Source organism: Microcebus murinus, chromosome 16, assembly GCF_040939455.1.
Source record: "Microcebus murinus isolate Inina chromosome 16, M.murinus_Inina_mat1.0, whole genome shotgun sequence".
In the NCBI taxonomy this organism is placed as follows: domain Eukaryota; kingdom Metazoa; phylum Chordata; class Mammalia; order Primates; family Cheirogaleidae; genus Microcebus; species Microcebus murinus.
In genome coordinates, this window is record NC_134119.1 from 13,155,584 (window position 1) to 13,179,715 (window position 24,132).

The 24,132-nt window shown below is 48.8% G+C and overlaps 1 protein-coding gene across 26 annotated transcripts in view; it reads left to right on the plus strand.

Annotated features, from left to right (window-relative positions):
- Positions 1-24,132, plus strand: part of ZMYND8 (zinc finger MYND-type containing 8) — a 141,950-nt gene that overhangs the window by 89,721 nt on the left and 28,097 nt on the right. For all 26 annotated transcript variants that reach the window (XM_076010892.1, XM_012742957.3, XM_012742934.3 and 23 more), the window contains 3 exons: positions 9,317-9,457; positions 18,826-18,975; positions 21,662-22,171. In XM_076010892.1, the coding sequence (XP_075867007.1) occupies positions 9,317-9,457; positions 18,826-18,975; positions 21,662-22,171 (801 nt within the window). The remainder of the gene's footprint in view (positions 1-9,316; positions 9,458-18,825; positions 18,976-21,661; positions 22,172-24,132) is intronic.

Here is a 24,132-nt window from a genome sequence, read left to right on the forward strand (position 1 = left end):
CCTTCATAATTGGTTCTTTGTTGTTCCACCGTGGAGAGGTGTGGCACAGAGACACGGAGTGTGATGGGGATGGGGAATGGCAGCTGGCCCCCAGGACCCGGCTGGGGGGGCCAGAGAGAGGGGTGGGGATGGGGGACTGCGTGGGCCCCAGCCCATGGTGGCCATGCGGGAACACGGACTCGGGGTTTTCAGATCCTCTTCTGGAGGAATGGGAAGTCTGGGTTTTTAAGTAAAATCCCTAGTTCATTAAATGTCAGGTCAGAGTATCTTAGAATGTTTTGTAGAATGAATGAAGCATATCAACTGGGTTGGATCACTAGACTTCTGAAAAGTCTTTCAGAAGACCCCCCACCCCCACCCCTCCCTCTCCCCTCCCCCACCCCCTCTCTCCCCTCCCCCACCCCCTCTCTCCCCTCCCCTCCCCTCCCCTCCCCTCCCCTCCCCTCCCCTCCCCTCCCCTCCCCTCCCCTCCCCTCCCCTCCCCTCCCCTCCCCTCCCCTCCCCTCCCCTCCTCCCTCCTTCACATAGGAACTGTTTAAGGAGCAAGTTGGTTCTCTAAGAGACCCAGAAGGTAAAATGAAGGGGACTTAGTCAATTGTGAACTCAAAAGAATTCCACCCATTTCGGTTGTGTTGTTTCTTGCTTATTTTCAAGTACTGCTTCCCAAGTGGCTGTAGGAAGGGTGGAGGGAGTTAGAGACCTGTGGTTGTTGATTCTTCTAAACAAAGGCTATAGTCTTGTCTCCAGTTTTTTTTTTTTTTTTTTGAGACAGAGTCTCGCTTTGTTGCCCAGGCTAGAGTGAGTGCCGTGGCGTCAGCCTAGCTCACAGCAACCTCAAACTCCTGGGCTCAAGTGATCCTTCTGCCTCAGCCTCCCGGGTAGCTGGGACTACAGGCATGCGCCACCATGCCCGGCTAATTTTTTATATATATATCAGCTGGCCAATTAATTTCTTTCTATTTATAGTAGAGACGGGGTCTCACTCTTGCTCAGGCTGGTTTTGAACTCCTGACCTTGAGCAATCCGCCCGCCTCGGCCTCCCAAGAGCTAGGATTACAGGCGTGAGCCACAGCGCCCGGCCTCCAGTTTTGATTCATACATAGACCGTTGAGTTATAGAGTTTTGTTCTGGGGTTAACATAATTTGTGTTGACATCATTTCAGAAAAATTTTCCCCTTTGCCCCCTTGCTTCTGCCCAGAGTCCTTTAAAAGCTCACTTTTATTCCATGACATGATTCCATTTAAGCCAGGTACACAAAATACGATACAAACCTGTTGGCCCTTTAGTTCCCACAGAGAGCATGCTTTGGCCGGAAGGGTTTTAAATTTTAACCTTGGCAGCAACTTTGTGAATCACTGTTGCCTGCACTTTCACTGCCATGATTTTTTGCCATATATTATTACATACTTAAATATTAAATCTGTGACTTAGCTTTGTCTCAAGCCAAAGAAAAATACATAGGCTCACGTGTTTAAGTTGCGTGTTGTGTTTTCCCCAATATATATGAAATTTATACATAACAAAACATGTTGGTGTGTGCACCAGTATTGGTTTCCTATACCACATTTCAAAAAATAAAGTTTTAGTGGAATATGAGGACAGGTGTAATGTGTTTAACTTAGCTTTTCTCTTCCCTCAAGAGGTACAAAAGGAGAGGGATAAGTGGCATGACACTTCTGACAAATCCCTTACCATTTGATCGGCTTTTTAGGTGAGAAGTTAGAAGATCCCTTATTTCAGTAGACTTTAAAGTCCCTTTACCAGTATGTGCTTGGGTCATTTTACAAATCATGAGTTAGCCAAATCATGAGTGGTGTAGGAAGGGGGGGTGATACTCAAAATCATTTTAATCTTACAAATTGCTCCCTTTTCTGTAAGGGGCCCAGATAGTCAATATTTTAGGCTTTTTGGGTCTTTGTCAAAACGATGCTACTATCGCACACGCTTGTTGCAGCACTAAAGCAGCCGTGGACATTGTGTGGCTGAGTTCCAATAGTGCTTTGGTGATGGGCACTGGAATTTGAATTTCCTATAAGTTGCTTGTTCAGGAACCATTATTCTTCCCTCCTACCATTAAAAAATGTTAAATATTTTTTTTAGCTTGCAGGCCTTACAGGAACAGGTGGTATGCCAGATTTGGCCTGTGGGCCATAACTTGCTAACCACAATCATAGACTAAGAGAGTTAGAGGAAACTAAGTCAGTCTCCCCATTTTACAGAAGGCAAATTGAGGGCCCGGCAGAGCACGTAAGGGAAGTGCCTAAGTCCCCACAGCCAGATCCTCAATCTCAGCTGGTTTTCTTTTCACTTTACCCTCCTGCCCTCTGCTGTTAGCAGCAATAATAGCGTTTAGTGGAGGGAAAAGTTAAAATGCCTCCACAGTTGGGAATAATATATTGAGATAAGACTGTGGTTTATAAAAAAAAAAAAAAAAAAAAAGATTGTCAACCAAGTGTGGTGGCACATGCTTGTAACACTAGCTACCAGGGAGGCTGAGGTGGGAGGATTGCTTGAGCCCAGGAGTTTGAGGTCGCAGTGAGCTACAATGACCCCACTGCTCTCTAGCCTGGCAACAGAGCGAGACTTTGTCTCAGAAAAAAGAAAAAAATTGTCATGTCACAGGATAGAAGACTGTGTAAGTAGCTTCAGCAGTGAAAATTTTGTGATCAGCAGCATAAAACTACAAGTTGAAATGTTAATTACATAAAACTTTTATGAGTTTAGAAATCTTCCTTTTGTTGGGGAGATTGAAGAACCCAGAGCCATGTGCCTATAATTCTTAGAAGTGGATTTGGCTTTCTGGGAAGCACTGGCTCAGCCAGAAAGCCTTTAACTCCCAATGGCTTGGAATCCTGCTGTTGAGATGGCCACAGTGGTGGATGTTCGCAGTGATTTTCCCGGTACTACTTTTATGTAGGCCTCCTGGCCAGAATCCATGCCTTCACCAGTGTTTGCTTGCAGGAGCTGCTCTAAGTCATTAACATTGTTAGGGTCAGAGTCCTGGGGTCTGGCTTTTACTACCCTCTGTGCTAATGGTCCTTTGGTTTTGTAGCTCCACTGTGGGTTACCATTATAGGGGAGAAAGGAGGGTGATTTCGTGTACCCTCCCTTTTTATATAATTAATTATGAAACCAAACCAATAAAAACCACAACCCCACTATTTTGTTGTAGAATGATTGTTTATTACAAAAACTAACGTCACTGGATAACCCCACCACCCATAGTCAGCCCTTAGATACTGTTTCCAGGGCTTTTCCTATGTTGGTTTTATATAAGTCATACTGTTAAGTTGAAAACTCAAGTACTTCAGGGGGATCAGGCAGATACAGAAATGAGCGAGGTTGGAAAGTGGCAGGGTCTGGGGTGAACGAAAGCAAAAGTGTGCTCATCATGACTTGTCATACACATACATGAGCTTGTGTGTGCACACGGGTGTGTAACACTTACCCGAGCAGCACTTAACCTTTTGAGACATGCTGCACGCTGGCAGTTCTACCCTTTCGTATAAAAGAGCTGCTATCACCCGCTAACAGGTCTCAAAATGCTGGGGTAGACAGGTCTGCCTTTATGAAAAGATCTTGAGGACCTTTTCTTCCTGCTGGTTCTTGTCAAGTTGGGAACGTGGGCTCAGTGTTGCCAGATTTCTGATTTTTCAAGGGAACCTTTAAATATTCTTTTTTCTTTCTTTTTTTGAGACAGAGTCTCTCTTTGTTGCCCAGGCTAGAGTGAGTGCCTTGCCGTCAGCCTAACTCACGGCAACCTCAAACTCCTGGGCTCAAGCGATCCTTTTGCCTCAGCCTCCCAAGTAGCTGGGACTACAGGCATGCGCCACCATGCCTGGCTAATTTTTTTTTCTATATATATTAGTTGGCCAATTAACTTCTTTCTTTTTATAGTAGAGACAGGGTCTCGCTCTTGCTCAGGCTGGTTTTGAACTCCTGACCTCGAGCAATCCGCCCGCCTCTGCCTCCCAGAGTGCTAGGATTATAGGCGTGAGCCAACGCGCCTGGCCTTCTTTTTTTTTTTTTTTTTTTTGAGACAGAGTCTCGCTTTGTTGCCCAGGCTAGAGTGAGTGCCGTGGCGTCAGCCTAGCTCACAGCAACCTCAAACTCCTGGGCTCGAGTGATCCTTCTGCCTCAGCCTCCCGGGTAGCTGGGACTACAGGCATGCGCCACCATGCCCGGCTAATTTTTTTATATATATATCAGTTGGCCAATTAATTTCTTTCTATTTATAGTAGAGACGGGGTCTCGCTCTTGCTCAGGCTGGTTTTGAACTCCTGACCTTGAGCAATCCGCCCGCCTCGGCCTCCCAAGAGCTAGGATTACAGGCGTGAGCCACAGCGCCCGGCCCTGGCCTTCTTTTAAATGGGAACTATCCCAAGTCTTTTTTTTTTTTTTTTTTTTTTCTTTTTTTTAAGAGACAGAGTCTTGCTGTGTTGCCCAGGCTGTGCTGGAACCCCTGAGCTCAAGTGATCCTCCCACCTGAGCCTCCTGAGTAGCTGGGACTATGGGCAGGTGCCACCATGCCTGGCTGCTAACTTTTATATACTGACTCAGATTTAAAAACAAAACAAAAAAAAGCTGTACCACATGAAACGTATCTGTGAACCGCTTGGTTCATGGATCACCTGTTTGCAATGTCTGTTGTAGACTCTGGGATTTTTTTTTTCTTAAGCTTTGTATTCTGAATACGTTTCCATGGTAGTGAATATCTCTTCAAAACTGCATTTCTACCGACACCCTCTAACCCATCCCACACCGTCTGGTGGTGCAGTGCTCATCTGTGAATGGTACCATCAGGGGTTGTGCAACATGCAGCCCCTTGAAGATGTAGATTGGTTCCTAGGTTTTTTAAGTTGAGGAAATTTAGCATGAATCATTAACTCCTCCTCCATAGGAGGAGTGCTGGGGTGTATGGGAGGGAAAGGGCATTTTTTTTTTTTTTCTAATTTAATTCCAAGACTCATGTTTCATGTAGTCAGAATAGCACTTAGCATAGGGTAGATTTTTGTAAATGCAGATAGTAAATGATGTGTTTTAGCCCACACTTGTGAATTGAACATCAAAGTATAAAATCTGATTAAATTATTTGTGACTTCAAAGGCAATTAGTTATTCCTTTGGGCAAGATTTATGGCTTTATAAAAGGATTGGCATCTGTTTCAAAGTTTAATTGAAATGAACATTTCCAAATGTCTTGCTTTTGAAAATGTCTAGAGCAATTTAAAGCAGGGTTTCTCAACCTCAGCACTCATGACATTTGGGGCCAGACTATCAATTGTGTGGGGCTGTCCTGTGCACTGTAGGATGTTTAGCAGTGTCCCTGGCCTCTACCCACGGGATGCCAATAGCACCCCCACCCACAATTATGATGGACAGAAATGTCTTCAGACACTGCCAAGTGTCCCCTGGGGGGCAAAGTCATCTCCCCTTGTCCTCGCTGAGAACCAAGTACTATACTTTTGAATGTTAGCTTTTGAAGTTAGTGATAAGAATTCTGATTGCTTTATATTCAGTCATCTTTGAAGCTCTTCAATATTTGTATTGAATTTTATATCATTTTTTTTTCTTTTTTTAGTAGAGATGGGGTCTCGATCTTGCTCAGGCTGGTCTCGAACTTGAGCGATCTGCCTGCCTTGGCCTCCCAGAGTGCTAGGATTACAGGCGTGAGCCACCGCACCCGGCCATGGTCATTTCTTTATGGCTTATCTTGACCACAGTCATGAGAAGAGAAATGGAGACCTCGTTCTTCAGTTAATTATGTCACATACTTGCTCGGTCAGTAACTGTGTTAGGCACTGGGGATGTGTCGGGCAGCGTCCTGGATGCCTGGTGGCCAGCAGGGATCCTACTGTCCTGGAGCTGAGTTTCTCATGGCACGAGGAAGACGGTGGATGACAGGCACCTTGGCCACGTTAGCTGGGCCGACAGGGGAGGGTTTCTGGGGAGCTGACGTTGGAGCTGGCACCTGGACATGGAGGAGTACCAGCCAGTGTGGTCTGGGGTGGGGGCGAGGGGAGCCTTCTCTGGGAACCTCGGGTACAGCCTCAGGCTTGGGGTGGGAAGAGGCTTGACCTTCCAGGGTAGCATGAAGGTCAGCATTGCTGGAGATTCCAGGAGGCAAAGAAAGGTTGGATGTGAACTTGGAGAGGAGGTTGGATTTTATTCTGGGGACTAGGACGTGTATGGATAGTCTGGTGGCGGAGTGATGTGTTTCAGTGTTTGAGGGTTCTGCTCTGGAAACAGGGTGCTGTGGCATGTGAATAGTGCCATTGCGAACATTTGTGTCAAAAGATTTGTTTGAGTACCTGTTTTCAGTTCTTTTGGGTCCCTAAGGGGACTCCCATGACATTCAAAAGTATTGTGTATCTGTTCATGTACTGCATATGTGTATGTAGTTTATACATAACAAGGGTAGTAAGATTTTTTTCACCCCTAAGAGCCACTTTTTGCCCTCTTGGGGGTTGTATTGTAGTAAGAGCACAGGGACTAGGGTGACAGCAGTGGAGAATGGAGTTCAATGGAGAGATCTGGGCTGTGTTTAGGAAGTAGAGTGCAGAGAGAGGCCTTGCTGAAGAGCTGGGTAAGTTGAGGCAAGAGAGCACTGGGGGATCCAGGTGATCCAGGTGTGCTTGTTTGGCTTTGAACCACCAGGTTAGGAGAGTTAACTGATACTTGGGAGGACGGGGCAGGTACAGAGGTTTCCACAGATTGGGGAGGTGGGACAGGTGGTATTTGGAGTGGGCATAGGAGGTCTGTTTCTCGGGGAGACACAGAGAAGAGTTTGCAGTGTGGGACTCATGGGTTGCTAGGTGACTCTGAACTGTGTCTTTTTCCCTGATTACATGAAGCTTTGCCGCCGCAGATGCCTGGGAGGGTGGGCCCTCCCCTCGCCGGGTGGCGTGGAGACTGAGCCAGACCCATCTCCAGGGGAAACCAGTTGTTTCTTCGGGTGACCAGCACTTGGGTTCTGCTTGTTCCAGAACCAGTGGCAGTAACAGTACTGATCATAGCCCGCAGCTGAAGGCGTGTTGCCTGCCACGTGCTGTGCTAGGCAGTCTGTGAGTGCTTGTAGTCAGACTGGTTTAATGTATTTTCCTAAATTTAATTCTTAAAATAATTTCTTGTGTTTATTGAGCACTTGCTAGGCACCAAACGACATAGATTACTTTGCCTGATCCTCACCCGCTTCTCATTTCCAGATGGGGAACAGGCCTCCCACATGCACCCCTGCTTCATTCCTGTGTGGGTTTCTCAGTTTCAGCACTATTGACATTTGGGGCCAGATGGGTCTGTCTGTCTTCTTCATTTTCCTTTTCCTTTTTTTTTTTTTGAGACAGAGTCTCACTCTGTTGCCCGGGCTAGAGTGCCATGGCGTCAGCCTAGTTCACAGCAACCTCAATCTCCTGGGCTCAAGTGATCCTCCTGCCTCAGCCTCCCAAGTAGCTGGGACTATAGGCATGTGCCACCATGCCTGGCTAATATTTTCTATATATTTTTAGTTGACCAATTAATTTCTTTCTATTTATAGTAGAGATGGGGGGCCTTGCTCTTGCTCAGGCTGATCTCGAACTCCTGACCTTGAGCCATCCTCCCGCCTCGGCCTCCCAGAGTGCTGGGATTACAGGCGTGAGCCACCGCCCCGGGCCCCAGATGGGTCTTTCTTGTGGGGGCTGTTCTGTACATTGTGGAAGGTTTCACAGCGTTCCTGGTCTCTACCTACAAGGTGCCAGTAGCAACCCCACTCTCCTAGTTGTGCCAACCCCAAGCCGTGTGCACACATTGCCCGAGTGCCTTGGGTAGCAGAGCGGCGGAGGTTCAAGAGATGAAACCAAGGTCCTCAAGGTTACCGGGGAAATAGAAAATAATGCTGTGATCATAGCGTGCAATTAACAGAGCACTCGCTAGATGCCAGGCTCCCTCCAGGTGACTCACGACAGCCTGATGAGGTATAGGTACTTCCATCATCCCTTCACATTGCGTAATCAGCATCTCTGCCGCTGCCAGGACAAAGATGCAGAGGTGACGGTAACTTGCCCAAGGTCACGCAGCTCGGCGGCAGCTGAGCCAGGACTGGAATCCGCAGTGTCTGGCTCCCAATCCACGCCTGAACCCAGCCTCTTTGTCCCTGGAGGCTTTCCTACTATATCGCGTTAGGAATGAGGTTGGCAGGCCTGGCCTGGGGGCTAAGACCAGCTCACGTCTATTGACTGGCTGAGTTGGCGCGCAAGTGTTAACCCATCGAACCCTCATTCTGAGTGTTCCCATTTGGCAGGTGAGAAAACAGGCAAGTGCCCACCCATGGGTCCTGTTGCTTTTGAAGCCTTTAGGGACATCTTGATTCCTAACCCTAATTTGCCATCAGTGTATTTCTCTCAAGGACCAGATGACCTTGGAATGTCTGTTGCACATCATAGGAGAGCTGGCCATTTTGTTGTCGTGTATTTAGTCCCAGTTGTTTTTAAATGGGCCTAAGAAGTGTAAACAGGACGGTGCCAATGATGTGGGTCGCCGAGGGCAAAGCAGCAGGCAGGATGGGAAAGGTCTTTAGGAAGGCTCTTTTGGCCCCCCCCAAAAGCTCGTTTTGTTAAAATATAAATGGTTTGGTTTCCTGTCCTCCTTCCTCTCATCCAATGCAGTGATGCTGAGAAAGGAGCAGGTTGTGGGCAGTTTTAAGGCATTTTTAAAAGCCCCAGGCATAGGTGCAATTCTCTGTCCTCTTATAAAAAAGTTCGGAACACAATAAAGAGGGAGATAATTTTCCAACGTCTCCTTCACTCCATCTGGTGCTGAGTTTGGCTTCATGCAGCCTCGAGGACCTTTGAAATGGGAGCTGGAGATTTCCCAGGGGCCGTGGCGGTCACTGGCAGGTGCAGAGGCCGCGTGGGAGCCGGGGCGGCGTCTCCTCCCAGACGGACGACACGCCTCTGCGAGCCTGGCTCTGGGTCTCCGCATCTGGACTGGGGGGGGGGCTGCTTTAATCGCTGTTTATTTTGAGATTTATACCCGTGAATGGGCCAAACCAATTTCAGTGGCAGCTTAGCCGATTTGTCTTAGAGCTTTGTGCTAAATAGACTAACTAGTGAGGCCTTCTTCCTTTGTGGCTTTAATGGTTTAACGTTGAGTTAAAGCCCTTTGCTTAAAATAAACGGCCAGCCCTCCCCATCCCGCGCCATGTGCGAGGCTGTGGTGGCCTTATTGAAATCAAATACTATTTCATAATTCGTCTGTTTCCTCCCTCCCCCACACCTACAAGTTTTACTTGTTTGTTTATTTGTAAAACCTGTCTTTTAACAATGACATACTTTTCCAGCTTCGCCAACCTCTACAAAGACGGGACAAGCGGGGAGTCTCTCTGACAGCCCGAAACCTTTCTCTCCTCAACCATCAACTCCGATCACAATGAAAACAGACAAAACGTCCACCACTGGAAGCATCCTGAATCTTAACCTGGGTCAGTTGGAATTTTTGGAAGGATCTTTCTCTGACAACTGTGAATGTTTTTGCAAGTTGTGATGTTCTCTTTTGTATGTGGTTCTTGGACCTTGAACTCTGTGTGAAAAAATGTAAACGATACAGACAACTAAGGGATTTCGTGGGGCTTGTGGACATGAAAAGTGGTTTGATCTTGGTGTATGTTAGGCAGTGTCTACAGCCTTCCCTGCCCTTGAACCCCGAAATAACCCCGTTCTCCTGTATGTAAATGCAGACTCTGAACAGAAATGCGTTTCATGCATCAGTGTTTAACCCTCTATCACTATGTGCAGTGATATTCCTCTATTCTCTCATAATTTTTTTAAAATGCTAGTTTTTAGCTCATGAATACTAATAATAACTTATTGTTTTTTAACCCATTGGGTTGTTGGTTGTTTTAAAAACTCGACCTTAGGCCAAAGCCTTTAGCAAAATTTGGTACCAGAAATGCTAAACAACCAAGTGTGAAGTTGTTATTGATTGATACATCCCATCATGACTCCTGATTTTCATCGAGCCTGTGTTATGTGCTGTGTGCTGTTGTAAGCTTGGAGAGCAAGTCGGCTAAGGACCCTGCTCTTGTGCAGCTTGGGTTATAGAGAGGGAGTGACAGTAATCAAGCTAAATAAGCAAGATGGGTCCCCACTGTGATGGATGCCTGGAAGGTGAAGCGTGTGGACGTGATCAGGAGAGGGGTGGGCAGGTTGGGGCAGAGGTAGAGGTTCACTTAGGGGGAGGGTTGGGGGGGGTTCTTCTTTGAGGAGGTGATATTTGAGCTGTGATTTGCATGATAAGAAAACCCAGCAGTGCCACTCTCTGGAGGAAGAACATTCTAGAAGGAATAAGAGATTTTAAAGGCCCCAGGATAAAGATTAACTGGGTGTATTAAGGGAGTAGCAAGGAGGCCTCATCTCAGTGAGTAGGGGAGGGAGTCAGGGAGAGAACAGGGGCCTTCTGGACCCGGGGTGTGGAGGGGGTGGCAGGGGAGGATGTGAGGCAGGAATTAGGGTTCCCTGAGGCCAGGGCAGGTAATTCCGGGACTCTTGATTTGTTCCTTGGATAGGGTAGCCCTCCTCCCTTTGGAGGGGGGAGAGGCGGTTGCATGCTGCTGGCATCTAGAGGTTGGAGGCCGGGGTTGCTGCTGAACATCCGGTAGCGCACAGGACAGCCCCACACAGCCCCAGGATCCAGCCCCATGGCGTGCTGAGGTTGCGAGTCAGCGCCAGACCCTCAGGAAGGGCCCTGGATGCTGAGCACTGGAGGTCAGGCAGAGCAGGACAGTGAGGGAGGAGGCCGCACCAGGGAAGTGTGCCGCCCTGGAGGCTCCAGCACTGGGGGTTTCAGGAAGGGAGGTGGCCACCTGAGCCCAGGGGGCTTGGGTGTCAATTCCACAGCCTTTGGTGGCGGGCGCCCTCCAGGCCCAGCTTGTCCTGCAGTGGCATTTTTGGTTGGAGAAACTGACGTCTGGAGAGGAGGCGTGAGGTGCCCAGGATCCCAGAGCCAGGGGCAGCAGCAGGGCTGCAGCTCGGCCTGTGTCTCCGTCCTGGGTCACGTGTTCGTGCAGCCCAGGTGTGATAGGACAGGCAGGGTGGTTGCTTTTGGGGTCCAATTCAGATTGGTTGGTTGGTTCCTCACTTAAACGAAAGGGGACCCATTTGCTGCCTTGGGAACATTCACTGTTCCCAAAAAAGTGGCTTGCTTTCTCACGCCCTCCTCCCACCTCCACGCCCCAAAAAGAAACGCCGTGCGGAGGTGTTGTCACAGTGACGTCTCCTCTCTGCCGGTCATGCATGGCGAGAATAGCTCTCCCTAAACCAGGTGGTCACTGGGCATCCTCGTGACACCACGGGTCTTTCGATTTCGCTTGAGCCGTAGTGGGAGTGAAAGGTTTCTTCCCGCTGCGTGTCCTGGTGGGTGGGCGGGTGCACTGGTGGGTGGGCACGGGAGGCCGAGGCTGTCTTGTCCTGTCTCCCGGTAGCTCTTCCAGTCCTGGGACATAGTCCTCATCTTCATCAGTGGGACCGAAGCATTGGGAATGTAGGTGTTTCACGGGCTGGGATTTTGGTTACCTAATGGGAAGAGGATCAGCTAGGGACTGATGGAAGGACTGTGTGGGGAGGGGGCAGAAAAGTCAGAATGTGGAGGGAAATGCCAAAGGATTCTCCAGCGGTTTCCCGAGGACTGGACACATGCGTTATAGGGCTTGATTATGTCTGTCGTCTGTGCAACTTACTACCGTCAGCAGATGGAATAGATAGGGAGTGCCAGGCATAAATGGTGAGATGATTGTATCTAGCAAAACAGGACTTCATTAAACAAACAAAACATTGGAAAAGGCCAATTTCTAGAGATGGAACAGGTCAGTGATTGCCAGGGATTGGAGTGGGGGAGAATTTGTCTACAAACGAGGAGGGTATTCTTTGGGAGGTGGGACAGTTCTGCATTCTGTTTGTGGCGGTGGTTACATGAATCTCTGCAGGTGTTACAACTCACAGAACTGTATTTCCTCTCAAAATGAATTTTACTTTCTGTAAATTAAAACTATTAAAAATAATTACAACAATCTTTGAAGGAGGTAATAGCCCCATTTCACAGAAGTGTAAACAGAGGCACAGAGAAGCAAAGTCACCTACCCAACATCACACGTGGTTCCTGGTGGAGTTTGGCCGTTAGGGTCATGTTTGTCTGCTGCAGAGCTTGAGCTCTTAGCGGAGGTACCCGAATGCAGTGTGCTACCAAACAGGGCCGTGGTTTGACTTTCATGGCCCTGGGCAGCGTTTCCCGTGCCTGTTGGATAAGGCAGCCTGGCCGTGGGGGTCGAAGGTAAGTGACGAACACCGAGGACAAAGTGCCTTTCTAAAGGAAGTGGCTCTTGCCACTTGAACTTGTCAGACTCTGAATTGTAAAGAAAAAACAGAAATCCAGATTTTTATGTGAATTCTCCTGGTGTGTTTGTTTCTTAAAAGTCGGCAATCCGTTTCATTAAAAACGCAAACCCAAAACTCTACTTCGGCCAAACAGTGCAACCGAAAACCAGTCCGTGGGTCCTCTGACCGCCTCACCGTCCATGCATGGGGGGAGACTGTGCAGGGCCCTGGCTCTTGCCCTGCTGCTAGCGCACGCACCGCTCCCCTCATTGCCGTCTCGTCCCTAAGATGAGGGGCTGAGCCCCCGTGGGCTGTCACAGACCGCTTCTGGGACTCAGCGGCGGCGATTATAAATAAGTCATAAACAGAAATGTGTTTCTGAGGTGGGAAGAGAAGAGGAGGGCCTGATTCTTTGCTTCTAGACTCCTGTTTGCTTTTTCCTCTTATCTCGAAGAAGGTGTTTACGTTGGGCCGAACACACCAGGAATCCTGTCAGTGACAAAAATGTGCCTTGATGCCCTGGCGAAGATGCCAGCAGAGCAGTGGAAAGTTGTCAGACCCAGAGCACTTCTGCTTGTATGCTTCTCCTCTTTACTGACACAGGCCTCTTGCTTTCTGTGCGTGAAGCAGTGCCTTGGGAGCCGGGCCTTCTTGGGTAGCGCGAGTGCAGCGCCGGGCCCGGCTTGTCGTCTTGCTTTTGTTCACAGTGAACGAGGCAGCAAGATCTCTGCCTGGCTTCGATTGATAGATGGCTTCTGCCGGCGTCTCTTGTCTAAATGACATTCGCTGAAGGAACTGCCGTTTTGTGGCTCCTGGCAGTCCCTGAAGTGCCTGTCCTTTTAGAACAAAGGAGATCGCTCTCTGTACTTTCTAACTGAAAAAGAAGTGTTTATGTTTTTCTTTTAAAAGTTTATTTTGTTTTTAGAAGGAATGCACATGGTAGGAGAAATTTCTTTCTTTCTTTCTTCTTTTTTTTTTTTTTGTCTGTCAGCTGGTCTACAGTGCCGTGGCATCAGCCTAGCTCACAGCAACCTCAAACTCCTGGGCTCAAGCGATCCTCCTGCCTCAGCCTCCCGAGTAGCTGGGACTACAGGCACGTGCTACCATGCTTAGCTAATTTTTCTGTTTTTGGTAGAGATGGGTCTCGCTCTTGTTTAGGCTGGTCTCAAACTCCTGAGCTCAAATGATCTGCCCGTCTTGGCCTCCCAGAGTGCTGGGACTAAAGGCATGAGCCACCGTGCTGGCTAATTTTTTTCTGTTTTTAGTAGAGAACAGGGTCTTGCTTTTGCTCAGGCTGATCTTGAACTCCTGAGCTCAAGCAATCCTCCTCCTGCCTTGGCTTCCCAGAGTGCTAGGATTACATGTGTGAGCCACCACACCCAGCTAATTTTTTTCTATTTTTAGTAGAGAACAGGGTCTTGCTTCTGATCTTAAACTCCTGAGCTCAAGCGATCCTCCTCCTGCCTTGGCCTCCCAGAGTGCTAGGATTACAGGTGTGAGCCACCGCGCCCGGCCATGTAGGAGAAATTTCAAAGCATAGAAGGACGTTTTATGAAAAGCCAGCCTGTCTGTAGCTCTCATCACTTGCCTCCATGCCCATCCCCACAGGTGACCTTGGTTTCGTTTCCTGTTTTGGTTGCCCCAGAGACCTCTTCTAGCTATGTACCGTTGGTTCTCAGCCTGAGTGATTTTTGTCCCCCAGGTGATATTTGGCAATGTCTGGTGACAATTTTTTTGTCGTACCTGGGACGTGGGTGCTACTGGCATCTAGTGGGTAGAGGGTAGGGATGCTGCTGAACAACCTATGACATGGGGGGCAGCTCCCCCACTCCACCCACAACAAAGACTCCTCCAGGCCCTAAATGTTAACAGTGACAATGTTGAGAAACGGTGAGAATACGTAATATCTATGTTCCATTTGCTGCTTTTCTCCCCTGCACCAGTGCTGAAGTGCTCTACTGATTGTTGCTGTTTCATCTGATAGGTTGGCTTTTCATATCAACACGTAGAAATCTGCCTTACTCTTATTTTAGCAGCCTTATTAATTCCATTTAAAGGTAAGCTGGGACATTTATTCAGGCACCTTATTTATTGACTCTAGCTTATTTTTTGTTTTTGCTGTTGAAAACAGCTGCAAGGAGGGCACTTTGGCCCGCGTGGGAGGGTGTCCGTCGGATGGCTTCCTGGAACCGGCGCGAGGGTCAGAGGCCACGTGCGGCTGACATTTTGAGAGGTGTTGCCAAATTACCCTTGAAAGAGGTGGCTCTGATTCATGTTGCCTCCAGAAATGTAAGACCATGCCTCTTTCTGTGGCGTGGGTATTTCTTATCCCTTGTTTCCATTTATAGCCTAAGCTGTCTTCCTATCAGCTGAAAAGTTCAAAATGTTGGCAGCAAGGGTGGATTCTGAAGATATTCCCGATATAGAAGGGCAGGGGTGGAAGAAGTCCTGATAAGCTACTAGGAGCTAAATGAGAAAGTGAAACTCTTCTTTTTCTCCCTGCGGAGGAGAGGAAAGTCAAAATGCACTGGAAGTTTTGAGAAAGATAATTACATTTGACTGAACTCCTGAAGGTCTGGTCCCGGCCTCCGGGCATTTGGTGGTTTATTCTAACAAAAGTGAAACATAGTCCACTGAGCAGAGATACCTTATTTTGTGAAACGAGAGGCTTTACCACCTTTGCATTCTTCTTGGTTATGAATATTCCAGAGTTCAGTCTTGTTAGGCTAAAGTTTAAGGGGCTGCATTTACTTTAGGTGTGTACACACACACACACACACACACACACACACACACACACACACACACACACACACACAGCTTAATTATTGTAGTGAGGTCTGTCTCTTTTTATACACCCTATGGTTCGTAAGGGTGGTACTATGAACACAGACCCCCAACTCACCTAGAAGATTGGTCTGATTACGGGAGTTCTCAGCCTTACCTGCCAATTAGAATCACCTGGGAGTTTGTAAAAGGCAGATACCCAGGTTGTCCCCCAGGCTAATTAAGTCAGAATTTCTAATGGTGGGGCCCAGGCATCAGGATTTTCTAAAGCACCATGGGCAAATTCACTGTGCAGCCAGGGTTAGCTGTCACTGGACTAGTAGTACAGGAGATGGCAAATTTTACAGCTTTCTGGCCACATCTGGCCCCCTACCTGTGTTTGCAAATAAAGTTTTACTGGCACACAGCCATACCTATTTATATGTTGTTCGTGGGTGCTTTTGCAGCAAAGCCTATATGGCCTGCAGAGCATGAAGTATTTGCAGAAAAAGCTTGTTGCCCTTTGTCTAGATTTTTTTGGTAACTGTGGAATGCAGTGAGCCTACAGGAATGTTCTTGAAGACACTGATAGGCTGGGCTAGGCTGGGTGTGGTGGCCACGCCTGTAATCCTAGCACTCCGGGAGGCTGAGGTGGGAGGATTGCTCAAGGTCAGGAGTTAAAGACCAGCAAGAGTGAGACCCTGTCTCTACTAAAAATAGAAAGAAATGAATTGGCCAACTAAAAATATATAGAAAAAAAAAAATCAAGCCGGATGTGGTGGCTCACGCCTGTAATCCTAGCACTCTGGGAGGCTGAGGTGGGCGGATTGCTCGAGGTCAGGAGTTCGAAACCACCCTGAGTGAGACCCCGACTCTACTAAAAAATAGAAAGCAATTAATTGACCAACTAAAATATATATATACAAAAAATTAGCCGGGCATGGTGGCGCATGCCTGTAGTCCCAGCTACTCGGGAGGCTGAGGCAGAAAGGATTGCTTGAGCCCAGGAGTTTGAGGTTGCTGTGAGCTAGGCTGACGCCACGGCACTCACTCTAGCCAGGGCAACAAAGTGAGACTCTGTCTCAAAAAAAAAAAAAAAAAATCAGCCAGGCGTGGTGGTGCATGCCTGTAGTCCCAGCTAGTCGGGAGGCTGAGGCAGGAGGATCGCTTGAGCCCAGGAGTTGGAGGTTGCTGTGAGCTAGGCTGATGCCACGGCACTCTAGCCTGACAATGCAGTGAGATTCTGTCTGAAACAGCAACAAAGAAAAGATACTGATAAACACGTCCCTCAGCCGGCCCTCCCCTCCTCTCACCTCCTTGCATGGGAGGTGTTTTGTGTGACCCTTCTTTTCCAGCTTTGTGACGGGGCTGCCCTCTCCCCCAGACCCCAGCGTGCTGCCCCGCTTCTGAAAGCGGCACGCTGAAACGGGCCGCAGACCTTCCCCTCCGCCGGCACGTTCGGCTCAGCTGTGACGGCCTTCAGCCCTGCTCACTCCACCTGCTCTTCAGTCTGGCTTTTCTCTTTCCTTTCTCTGGTCCGTATTCTTTTTCCCTTGCTGTTTTACCCTATCAGTTCTCTTTGTGAGCTGCTTCAGATTCCTTGCAGACTGAGAATAGATAGAAATCATTGTCTAGCTTTCTCCAGTAAATTTGACTGAATGTTCTATCCCGTCTCAGAGGTGGCTGTGGATTCACACTGCCCTCCCTGTGAATGTCTGCGGTCCTGTCTCAGCCTCTCTGAAGAGCCCCTGGTCAGCATGCACGTACACTCGTGCGTGTGCGTGCACACACACGCGTACACATGCATGTGCACAGATATGTTTTTTTGGCGTTTTTCTTGAATTGCAGGGATGGTGTCTCTGCTTGCTTTGAGCATTCATTTCGGGAGCAACCCTCAAGTGTGTTTTAGGAAAAGAGAGAGAATCCTTCCTGGTTGGGTACCATGGCCCATGCCTATCATCCCAGCACTTTTGAGAGGCCAAGGTGGGAGGATCACTTGAGGCCAGGAGTTCAAGGCCAGTGTGGCCAACAGAGGGAGACACCCTGTCTCTACAAAAAATTAAACGATCGGTTGAGTGTGGCGGTGCACCTGTTGTCCTGGGTATTCAGGAGGCTGAGGCAGGAGGATCGCTGGGCCCAGGAGCTCAAGGTTGCATTGAGCTATGATCACACCACTGCACTCTAGCCTGCGTGGCAGAGTGAGGCCCTGTCTCAAAAAGAAAAGAATCTTCCTAATCTTACTGGGGATATCATTATGGTGATAAAATTAAGTTGGACCAACTCATTTCTGGTCACCTATGAGTGGGTTGGGCGGGGCTTTTGGGACACTGCTTCTGGTCACTTTGGGGGAACTGATTTCTGGGTCTTCTGTGTTAGCGAATGCCCCCTTACTGGGTGACTGGGAAGGTGTTTGGGTCGTGCCAAAACAAAAAGAGAGGAGAGAGTGAAGGCTTCGAGTAGTCCTTCCGGTCCAGCTCTCAGGCTAGATCCCGGCACGTCTTCTACAGCCCAGTGACAGCGGTGGCCTTTGGCGTGGAGTGACATTGGTGGCCTTTGGCATGGAGGGAGCAGGATGGTGAAGGGAAGTCCAGGGAGCGAGCTCATAGCTGGTGGGCACAGGCTTGGAGGTGGCTTCTCTTTGGGTGCCACCAGCTTTCTGACCTGTGTCCTGGGATCAGCTGGCGTAGGACAGGTGCCCACGTTCTTTGCTTTGGGTGGGCTGGAGGGGAGGCCAGAGGCCGGCGGGCGAAGTGAAAGACAGTCTGCCCCACTTGTGGAGTCCCTCGTTGCTTTCTAGACCTTCCTTTGCAGCCACCTTGATCGCCCTGCCTTCTTGCATTTGGGGGATAGCAGAGGAGTGAGAAAGGGATTTGAGAAATGCAAGCTCACCGACCCTTGGGAATCTGGTCCCCAGTCCTATAAAGAGCTCTTGGCAGAAGTGAGGGGACAGGCCTGAGTTACCCTCAGAGGCCTTTGCCTGGGAATTGGGCTGAGGAACTTGGACTCGTACCTGAGCGAGAAGGCCTGTTGGACACAAGTTTAGTATCTAGGGCTAATCTGTTCACCACCTTGCCTCCCGTAGATGATGCTGTGAGCCGCAGGGAGGTATAGCACGCTGGCCGGGGGTGCCTGGCCTATATTTTTCTCCCTTTCTAGTTTGAGCCCCAGACCTGGTTGGCTGAGAATGAAAAACGAGGCCTCCAGGGGAAGCAGGCAGCCGGGGTGCTTTCTGAGTGGCTCTGTGTCTTTCTTGGAGACAAGTCCGCTCTAATCTGGACCTCAGATCAAGTTCAGAGCACACTCTGGCCACACTCGGTGTTGCTTTATCTGCTGATGCTGGGACGGAACATGCTACTGCCACCTTTGGCTTGGGAGGGTCCCTAAGGATGCTGAGTTCCGCAGACCGAACCGTGTGGCTGGGATGGTCCATTTTAAATACTGAAGGCAACCCAGAAGGTTGTTCTACAGGCAGAGTCAACCTGCCAGGCGTGTTCGCTCGGGCCATTATCTTTATGTCACCCCATGTTGTGGGGCATGTGATATTGTTGGGACGAGTTGCAAAACATTGTATGCCCCCGATGCCTCCACCCCCACCCCCATGTTCTAGAACGTGTGTTTTGCTCTGTCTGACTCTGCAAGGAGGGAGCCTCGCGAGGAGCACTGTGTGCTCGCCCCGCGCGTGCCTGGCTCACGGGGGCGCGATGGTGTCTTGCAGACCGCAGCAAGGCGGAGATGGACCTGAAGGAGCTGAGCGAGGCCGTGCAGCAGTCGGCGCCCGTCCCGCTCATCTCGCCCAAGCGCCAGATCCGCAGCCGGTTCCAGCTGAACCTCGACAAGACCATAGAGAGTTGCAAAGCACAACTAGGTATGTCTTGGGGTTTCTCTTTGGGCACCATTATTATACACGACTTGTAGGGGATACCACCTGCATGGAGTAAAGGCTGAATCCTGGCTGCTTTTAGCAGCTGCTTTAACCTTGAACTTGTTTGTTCCACTAACATACATTTCCACTCATGGCAGAATGTTTCAGACTTGTAGTTAATTATTCAGAAGGGCTCTTTGACCTGTTCCGAGTTTATTATTTGGTGAAGGCAACCCGCAAACTCAAGATGCTGGTTTGAGGCATAAAGGCTTAAAGCACAGAAAAGGTCCCCGGAGTTTGCCTCTGCTCTCTTCCCCGGTGCTCACGCCTCGTGAGTGTCTCCACATTGCGACTGAGATGTCCCACAGGTGTCCGACACAGATCCTTTCCCCGTCTGACTGGGCTGCTCCCTGCCTGGCACACCTTTCCTACCTCTGTACCTGTCACCTCCTTCCCTCCTTCCTGTGCCGCCTGCATTCACACTGCCCATTGAATCCTGCCTTTCCCTTGGGCTGAGCTCAGATCTCACCTCCTCCAGGAAGTCTCCCCTGACTGCTCTCCCCATCTGCCTACCTTCTTTGGTTCCTTATGCTTAGAAGCATTAGTGGTGCCTTTGTATGGGGGTACCCCTCCCACTCTAGATTGGAAGCTCCTTGAGGGCAGGGAGGTGGTTTTGTAAGGATGTGCCTTCTCCATGGTACTTGGTCTTGTGCACATAGTAGATGCTCTGGAGTGTTTGTTGAATAAGTAAATAAAGCCAGAAGGGTGTTTATAGAGAAGTGGGGGATGGGTAGGCTTCAGGGGAGAGAGCTACTGAGAGGTGAGGCTTATAGTGTCAGTGGAGGTCTGGATCTTTAGGTGAGGAGGGAGCTGTAGTTAGGGGTCATCTGGCTCTGTCCAGGAGACAGCAGTCCTTGTTGGTGTGCCTGTTTGGTGAGGACATTGAGTGGCATGGATGGAATCTGGCATGCCATTTAATCGTTCCTCTTGGGCCCATCCACACAGCTGGTCTAACCTTGATCTGTTACTGTTGCTAGTAAGAATTTTAATATTTCTATCTACATCCCGTACTGTGCTAAGCACTGTGTTTGTGGATTGTCCTGAGAGGTTGATACTATTACCTGTCCATTTTGCAGATGAAAAAACTGAGGCTCAGAGAGAGAGATTACTCATCCAGAGTCCCAGCTAACAAAAGCATAGAAGCAGGATTTGGATTCATACCCATTGGACTTTTAATACCCAAGTTTTTCCTTCCACGTGTGTGGTCAGACTTTTCCTCCTTATTTCCAGCTGTTAGCTACCAGTAGCACGAGCCTAGGATCCCAAAATTATACCAGATCTGGGTTTTTGCAGTTTGACTTGTGTTTTTGATTGAGCCTGAGGCAGATGTCATTCCCCAGTGATTCTGCCGATCTCCCTGCCCTGGGCTGTTTGTGGCTGTTGTCCTTTTGCAGGTTTCTCTTTGGCGTGTCTGGGTCTGTTCAGTGATGCCTCTCGTGGTGGCATTGCTCTAGAATGAAGACCCGTACAGAGAGCTGATTGGGTTTTTCTTCCTCTTCAGAATTTTAGGTTATAGTATGCCTAAACCACAGCCTGTTGACTGACACTTGGCGCGTTATTGGGAGCAGGAAGCATAAATGGGTTTGATGGGACTATTGTTAGAAATATGCTTTTGTATATTTTTGTTTGTCTGAAACACCTGGTCGCTTTTGATAGGGACAGAGAAGCGTGTGGCTTTCCTCTTGACTCCTTTGTAAGTGGAAGATCAGTGCTAACAACACAGTGGCAGTTGACTGTCCACATCAGTGCAGGGAGCGAGGGAGAGGGCTGGGCACCGAGGTGCCTGCAGGCGTGTGCTCCCTGCCGGAAGGAGCCAGTGGCTTCTCTGCCCCTGCCGGCTGTTGCCAGGCAGGCTGGTGACCCAGAGTGGCCACATCGTCTGCTATTTCAGCAGAAGTGTGCCACCTTGATTTCTATATGCAATTTCCCGATTTGTGAATTGGGCAACAAACAATACTAAATTAAAAAACAAAAAGCAAACAACAGAGTACCCTGCGGGCCAAACCATTGCTTCTTAACTAAGAGCAATGTTTGCTAGCTAGATGAGGCTTGTGGGGTGAGAGTGTGCAATTGCTGCCTTCAGACTTCGGTTATTTGTTTGAGCACCCTAGACACAAAGGGTAAAGGACTCTTAATCCTTTGTCAACACAGGAGCAGAGTGCTGGTGGTGAGTCAGGAGCCTCCGGGTTCTGGTCTGGCCTGTCTTGGTTTTCTTTGTGTCCTGGGGCGAATGATCTCTCTGGGCTTCTATTTTCAAGTGTGTAAATTGGATCAGGTTGAACAGCTCATCCCTGGTGTTCCCTTCCAGCCCTCCCTTTCTCTGTATCCCAGTTAGCTATCAGTGTTGCAGAGATTCAGCTTTGCATAAATTTAAAATTTGTGTTTTTAGGTCCCATGTGGTCTGTGAATGTTAATAACCCAAACTCTCCAAATGCAAGTTCCACTTGTCAGCTGCAGTCAGTTGCCACTTGAGTTCATTGCTCAAGTTAGTGATCCTGCCAGGCCCGGGGTGATGCGATTTGAAATGTGTTCTCTTATTCCAGCATTTGGCATGGAGAATGTTTGCATTTTTGGTCCTGCTCTTTATTTTGTGACTACGCCACATGCTGGGTTTTCTTTTTGAATTTAGGCATCAATGAAATCTCGGAAGATGTTTACACGGCCGTAGAGCACAGCGATTCCGAGGATTCCGAGAAGTCGGACAGTAGCGACAGTGAGTATATCAGTGACGACGAGCAGAAGCCCAAGAATGAGCCAGAAGACCCAGAAGACAAAGAGGGAAGTCTCGGGGACAAAGAGCCATCTGCTGTCAAAAAAAAGCCCAAACCGGCAAACCCGGTGGAGATTAAAGAGGAGGTGAAAAGCATGTCGCCCACCAGCGAGCAAGTCGATCCCGGAGCAGCCAAGGACAAGGCCAGCCCTGAGCCGGAGAAGGATTTTCCAGAAAAAGCAAAACCGTCACCTCATCCCACGAAGGATAAACTGAAGGGAAAAGATGAGACAGATTCCCCAACCGTACATTTGGGCCTGGACTCCGATTCAGAGAGCGAACTTGTCATAGATTTAGGAGAAGAACATTCTGGGCGGGAGGGTCGAAAAGCTAAGAAGGAACCCAAAGAACCATCTCCCAAGCAGGATGGTAAGTGATCCCACCGGTTTCCCGTTTCTTCATTGGGTTTAGAATTCCCCCGTGTATGTGTGTCACCAAAAGTCACGTGACCCTCTGACACCACCAAGAGAGGCACAGCAAAGCCGTGATCGGCTTAAGGTCACCTAGATAGTTGCCAAACAGGACCAGGATGTACATGTAAGGCCCACCTGCTCAGCACCCAGCATGGCTGGTTTTGAGTACAGAAAAATAAGTCCCTTGGAAAATGGTAGTTGCCTCTAGTGGCCAAGTCATTTCCCGCCTAAGCAGTATGCTTATGTATTTCCCTAAGGTGTTTGTTAACGTTTAGCCATCTGACTAGGCTCAAATGGTGTTAGAAGCATTCAGTGCAGAGGTCTTGACAAGTTCTGCATCCCTTCCCTCCCCTCGTGTTGCCCGGGCATTTGCAAGTGTATTCTCTTACTAGAATAGGGCGCTGTGGGCGTGGGTGGTGCCAGAAGGCCAAGTGCTTCTTGGGGCACCAGAAAATGAAGGGGCGTTTACAGTGGATGCCTGTATTGGCATTTTGTCCTGCTTGCATTTAAATGACCTGAGCCCAGGGTTTCCCAGCTTTGCACCAGTGACAGTTTACTCTGGATAATTCTTTGTCTGGTGCATTGGAGGATGGTTTCTAGCATCCCTAACCTCTACCCACTGGATGGCAGCAGTACCTGCCCAGTCGTGGCAGTCCGGCATTCCCAAATATCTCCTGGGGGGCACAGTCTCCCCTGTTGAGAGCCACTGCCTGAATCTTAGAGGCCTCCTGTTGCTACTGGTAGATTCTGAACCAGCAGTGATTGCCCCGAAGCCTGGGGCAGCAGGAACATTTGGCAAACCCTCCAGGCGCGTGTGAATGAATCGAGGGGCGCCCTTCCCACTGACACAGTCAGTATTCAGTGCGTTTTTCAGTTGGCTTGAAAACTGGGCGGTGAGAGAATTCCAACACGCCCAAGAAGGAAACTGAAGAAGGACGAATTAGAGGTTGTAGCTATCAAACCTTATATACTTTGTGAGTGACTTTGAAGGGATAGCCAGGTTTCATTTTTGACTATGCCTAACTTCGGACATCAAGTTCTCAGCCAAACCCTTGAGTAAGATGTCATTCTATGTCCTTTGGGGCTTCTGTAGCCCGGCAGCTTAAAGCATGTCAGAGATGGGCTTTGAGAATCTTTCCATTGTGGTTATATCCACCTGGGTCACTCTGGAATCTGTTTTCTGGGGGGAGAGAAGATCCCTGCAGTTCAGCTAAAGATAACGAGATGTGTCTGAATGGTGCAATGGAGGAAGAGAGAGATGGGAGGGAAGACCCCCAGACCATCCCTGAGCCACCTCTTAGATTTATGGATGGCTTCTGAAAAATACAACAGTGTCGTGGTTTGGGGTTCGAGAGATTGCCTTTGTTGTTGCAGAGAACAATAGGAGTAGCATTTTATTCTATGAGGATTGTGGGAATGCTTGGGTGCAGGTGGCAGCGGTCTTATGAATGACATACTTATACTGTTCCTTTCTCCCTGGAACAGATCTTTTGATGATTGGTTTTATGCTCCTTCCTCTTCCAGAAAGAATTTGCAACAGATTGACCAGGATATGTAACCACGAACTGAGAGGAAAATAAAGAAATCAGTGTAGGGGGGGAGGAAGGGGGGGGGCAAGGGCAATATTTGTAACCCTAACAATATTTGTACCTCCATAATATGATGAAATAAAAGGAAAAAAAAAGAAATCAGTGTAAAAGGAAAATGAAGGTAGAATAGCGAGTGGCCTGGGGAAAGGTTTCACGTAGACATATGTACCATTCCAACCTTCTCAGTTAGCGAAGTTGGGTTTCTGTGTTGGCTCTGAGCTTCCTAGTAGTGAAAGCAAAATAGGAAACATGCACAGTTCCTTAAAAGATTTAAAAAAAAATAAAAAACATTCCAGTTGGTTAAAAGAAGCCGAGCTTATGCTTGCAC